Source organism: Poecilia latipinna, unplaced genomic scaffold (genome assembly GCF_001443285.1).
Source record: "Poecilia latipinna isolate Pla-1442-1.1 unplaced genomic scaffold, P_latipinna-1.0 Scaffold3551, whole genome shotgun sequence".
In the NCBI taxonomy this organism is placed as follows: domain Eukaryota; kingdom Metazoa; phylum Chordata; class Actinopteri; order Cyprinodontiformes; family Poeciliidae; genus Poecilia; species Poecilia latipinna.
In genome coordinates, this window is record NW_015116167.1 from 38,300 (window position 1) to 43,747 (window position 5,448).

General features: G+C 42.9%; 1 protein-coding gene across 1 annotated transcript; it reads left to right on the top strand.

The window, feature by feature from the left end:
- Window positions 1-438: 438 nt before the first annotated feature.
- Window positions 439-5,373, top strand: LOC106941213 (spartin-like). Its single transcript, XM_015024155.1, has 5 exons — window positions 439-610; window positions 947-1,728; window positions 2,702-2,899; window positions 4,869-5,037; window positions 5,144-5,373. Exons 2-5 carry the CDS (start codon window positions 952-954, stop codon window positions 5,344-5,346), a joined length of 1,347 nt encoding a protein of 448 aa, XP_014879641.1. The 5' UTR covers window positions 439-610; window positions 947-951; the 3' UTR covers window positions 5,347-5,373.
- Window positions 5,374-5,448: the final 75 nt, after the last annotated feature.

Consider the following 5,448-nt stretch of genomic DNA (forward strand, 5'->3'; position numbering starts at 1 on the left):
TCTGAAAGTATTTCCCTAAAACAGCAAAACTAAAAAAAAAATAAAAAAAAATAAAACAAATGGTGTGTTGCAGTTAAGATAATGACCACAAGATGGCGGCAGGAATCAGAGACTAACACCCTTTACAAGTTAGCCACTTTTGCCACAACAAATTTTGTATAGAGTCGTAAAACCTTGTATAGTTAGTTTGCTTGCTATAATGGTTTGTGAGAGAGAAAGATGTCAGATGGCAATTCAACTCATAGTGTTACTTTTTGCTGCCTTTCAGTGGTCACAATGAAGAACTGCGAAAATAATCACTTCTCGACTCATGGGACTTCAAGTACTTCCTGGTAATACTTTCACAATAAAACCACAGTTCCACTAGGAAATGTAATGATAACGTCACTTTTCCAGTCACTGCAGTTTTGCTTCGAAGGGTCATGGGTACGTGTTGCCACATCAAAATACAGCTCTTTACTGGTGGGAGTCGTCAAACAGCAGAATCCACTTAACTTTAGCGACCAGGTGTGTCTGTTCGAGCTAATACTATTCAGTACCTGAAATAAAAGACAGATAAGACGACGGCTAGTTGCTAGTTGAGCTGTTCACAGATACTTGACCCGCTAAGGTAAGAAGCTGCGCATGCTAATGAAGTCACTCGGATATATTAGCTGTCAATGTCATGTTAACAGAGTAAGTGCTGACTTCTTAAATCCAGGCCTTAAAGCCTATTTTGTTTATACTGACATGTTAGTTGTAGTGGGCTTGAGTTTAACCACCAGGATTAGCATGTTGAGACCCTAATAAGAACATTTTAGACATTTATATAGCATGTGTCGCGTAGGTAGTACCAGTAAAGTATTGAGCAACTTGATGCCTTAAAGTAAAGTTTAAAGGTTATATCAATACCATTAGTGCTGTTGATTGTTTATGCTTCTAAAATGTCTGAAATTCCTTGTGACAGAGGGCATGGAGAAGGCCAAACAAGATGCATTTGATAATGCCAGACTCCAAGTGATCAAAGATGGCTATGAAAGCGGGTTTGAGTGCATCAATAAAGGACTGTCAGCAGATGAAGCTGGGGAAAAGTCTCAGGCTCTGGAGTTCTACAAGCGAGGCCGACAGCATCTTCTCAGGGGCATCAGCGTGCCTTCTCGGGGCGAGGAGTGTGTTGGCAGCTCCTGGGAATCGGCCCAGCGAATGCAGCAGAAGATGCAGGAAACGCTGAACAACATCACCACACGCCTTGCCATGCTGGAGACCAGTTCTGACCTCGAGTCTGCACCCACACAGAGTTCCAGTGGTGCACACGTGTCTTCTGGAGGTCTCTATCCAAAGCTCGACACCAAAGCAAAGCCAGAAAGACCAGCCCCGCCATGCCTAGCCACAGGAGCTGCAAGAGGCGTAGCTGCGAGCCATACTCCGGTGGTTCCAGCTGAGCAACCACCAGCTTACTCTCCTCAGGCTGCTGATGGCCATGTCTCTATCTCTTATGGCACAGAATCAGGAGAGATGTCAGTGGTCGGGGATGATTTCTATAGTCGTACGTCTACTTCCTCGTCATCTCCTCAGAGTGTGGGTGAGGACGGGGAAGAGCTGCTTTACATCCCTAATGGTGTTCAGATATTCTTTGTCACACCCGAGGGGCAAGTAAGCGCCCCATCATACCCCGGCTACCTGCGGCTGGTAAAGTTCACCAGTGATCCCTCGGACAGGATGCCCAGTAGACCGCCAGCATTTCTGCAGGTAGGACGGAACGCCATCTTTATACAGAGCCTCAGATAATGATGATTATAGGCCACCTTCGTAGACCTGTGTGATGCAACAGGTCTAAACGACTTACTGCTGTGTCACCGTCTGATTTTAGTCCGTCTTGTGGCCTGTAATCTGACTTTAAGATGGACTCCAGATCTGTTTGACTGGGGTAGGACATTGGTTTGTTAATGATCAATATTCCTTGCCTTGTGTAAACATCATGGAGTACCTTAATCCCATTGACTATGATGTCATCCAGCAAAGAATACCAGGTCAGGATTAGACCCGTCGCACTGTTCCTAATCACTAAATGCTTTGAATCTGGGTTTTAGAGTTTTGATTACTGGTACATGGCATCCAGAGACAATGAAAAGGAATAATGCATTTAAGCAAAGCTTGGGCCTCTCGAGCCAACGTTATTGGTTTGTTTTAGTAGTTGTTTGATCTGTCGACCACTAAATTGATTTGTTTAACATGGAGGCTGTGTGTGCACACTACACCCTGATAAGACAAACTAATCAAAAGTATGTCAATAAATTAGTTTATAACTGAAAACACAGATTGAGCCAGGACAGAATAAATGTAATGTGTTAAATTATTTTTTTTTTTTTTTTTTTTTTTTTTTTTTGTCTTCCTGCTGGGTCATGAGCCTGAAATTTTCCTCTTTACTGGGGAATTTCCCCGTTGTCCTTCTGTTACACTCTGACATCAGCGATTCACATGAGTGAGGGGGAATAAACCCTGCTTATCCTGTTATGCTGTAACCTTGTTAGACATGCAGCAATCAGAAGACAGCAGTGTTCTCTAAATCAAGTTTGAGTAAAGCCCTAAAAACAACCTCTCCCTGTAATATTTACTTCTGTGTAAATTTGCCCTCCGTTGTGTTTTGTCATAAATGGAGGCAAACCACCATCTCTTGTGTCACTTCCAGGTGTTTTCCTAACTGTCCTTTTCGTCATGACAGGTGTGTGACTGGCTCTACCCTCTCATGTCTGTGAACTCTCCAGTGCTGGAGTGTAACACCGGAGTTTTTATGTTTCCGGACATGATGGCGCCGGCACCGGGTTACTATGTCGGGGTCGTGTTGTCATCTGAGCTCCCGGCAGCAGACCGAGCCTTGTTTAAGAACCTGCTCTCTCAGATGACAGACCTCAGGGTTCAGGTCAGTGTAATGTCTGCATCAATACCATTTGATTATTTAAAAATGTATACATATTTTCAAAATGCATGCACAAATCTGGCAAGGTTGCATTTCTAGATGTGTATCACTAACTTGCTGTCATTTATTCCTGTTGTGCTTCTCGGTGTTGAAAGTCACCAGGGAACATTTACACAATTTGCTTTTAGCAAATCCTCTTGTGCTGCTGGGAGGCACAGAGAGCTATTCTAGGAAAGTGACGCATAACTTGGACACACAACGGGCATTTAAAATGTTCTCATCTCTGTACTTTGAAAGTCAACACTTTGATCACTAGTTACAATTTCTAGCCCAACTCTGAGCTTTGTTTACCATGCATCTGCTCCAGCTCACTGGCAAGCTAAGTGTGTGATGGCAGGGAGGGAAGCACAACCTTAAATGGCTAATCATCCAAGATGCCTCATCAATATACCAGTGAAACCCTGCCAAAAACTGGCCAGCAGTTAAAAGAAGGGTTTTATTGTTGTAATGCTAATAAAGACTTTTTAATTGGGCATAAATATACTTGCAGATTTTTATAATGATGTAAATGAAAAACGGTACCTTTTGACACATGCCTTTTTCATTTTACAAACAACCTTCTTGTTCAAATACAAAAATAAATTTCTAATGTTTTAGTCTTTTTTTTTAACGTATTGGTTCGATAAATAAAACCTGATTGCTGCTAACAACCAACATTTATTTTCATCTTGTTGCCATTTGTTTCTGAAGAGGGAGGGAAGGAGTTTGGTCATGTGACAGTGAGGCTACACAAGATTGATGGGAGTTTAACTGAAGCAGAGGAGCAGTGGTGTCAGCGACGTGGTCATTCCACCCCCCCCCCAAGTTGACGAAAGGATAATGAAATGTATAAGAACATTGGTTACCAGCCATAACGGCAATATTCATATAGGATGGTGACACTGAAGCAAATTTTCATAAACTTCTTCACCACTGTATCCCTGACCTGCCATGTTCCTGGGTTTTTATGACTTTGTCCACTCTGAGGTCTCTACAGAACAGCTGGATTTGTACTGATATTAAATTACTCGCATTCGGACTCTATTTACTAATGAGGTTGTGACTTTTGAAGGCAGTTAATCTCTCTGGATTTTATTTAGGGTTTGGTTATACAAATGTATACCACTGTACAGATTGTATGAGTATGCATTAGTTTATCACATAAAATCCTAATAAACATTAAAGCCTGAGGGTACTTTGGAAGGAACGTCATAAGACTATGAAATATTTGCATTTTTGGCATTTACTTGACTCTTAATGGAAAAGAGCAAAATATTTTTTTGTTGTACTCAGGACATGTAAAGTCTGCTGACCGAAGACGATTCCCAATTTTTCTGTAAATCACGTTAACCTAGCAAGAAACGCCTGGTCCTACTTACTTCTGATCTGGCGTCCCTCCTGAAGTTACCCCTGCCTCAGCAGAGAGGGGATTTGATACTGGCAGGTGAGGAGAATTAATCAGGCATAATGCTCTTATCTGCAGCACTTCAAACAAGCTTAGAGCCTCAGCTGAAAGACAAACGTCAATTCAGTCTTTGTGGAAGGAGAGATGCCGCTTCAGAGTAATGCCAGACAAGGTCGTGTTCCTCGAATGCAGTCAGGGTAGATATCTTCTCTAATGGATGTAGTATCCTGTCAAAGAGTAAGCTTTTTTTATTTTTAGTATAAGCAGAAGACTTGATTTTCAGCTCCAACTTTGCTCTGCCTTTTTTGAAAACGGCTGTCTGTTTGGGGTGGACAGATGGTGCTTTGTGATGAGAACCCTAGAATGAGAGGAGCTGTTGTGTTCTGTGACGCTCTCTGTTTTCTATACTGGATTAACTGGGAGCCAGATTTATTTTTCTTCCAACGAATTGGACTGAAAACAGATTATTTTCATACAGCGTTTGGTCGTTTTTCAGTTGCTTACTAATACATGTGTGTGTTTGGTCAGGCCCCAGATGAAGCTGCAGACTCTGTTAATCTCAGTCAGAAGGTATCCATTGCTGCACCTGAGGAGAGGGAGAGACCACCTGCAGCTGATGAGGCGGCGTCTGCAGAAACCGAGGAGGAGAAATCTTTGCCTGAGTGGAGTGAAAAAGTGGCGAGTGGGATCTTAACTGGTGAGGTCATGTTCTGTCCTTAAATTCCAGCATCTACATACTTTTATTTGTGTGAAATTTCAATGCTCAGAAGTGCATCGAGGCAGACCCTCTTTGATCTCCTTAGGTGCTTCCTGGTTAAGCTGGGGTTTGGTCAAAGGGGCTGAGTACACAGGCAAGGCTATACAGAAAGGGGCGTCTAAGCTCAGGGAACACATCACTCCAGAGGACAAGCCCACCGACGTGAGCCCCACCGTGACCAAAAGCCTCTACGTGGCCAAGCAAGCAACAGGAGGCGCTGTTAAAGTCAGCCAGTTTCTAGGTGACTGACACGACTTCCTGCCCGCATTTTTTTTTTTTTTTTTTTTTTTTACTTGCCTTTGGGGACCGGGGGGGTTTGTGGGGAACCTCTCAATGAGGTGGCCCTTTTCT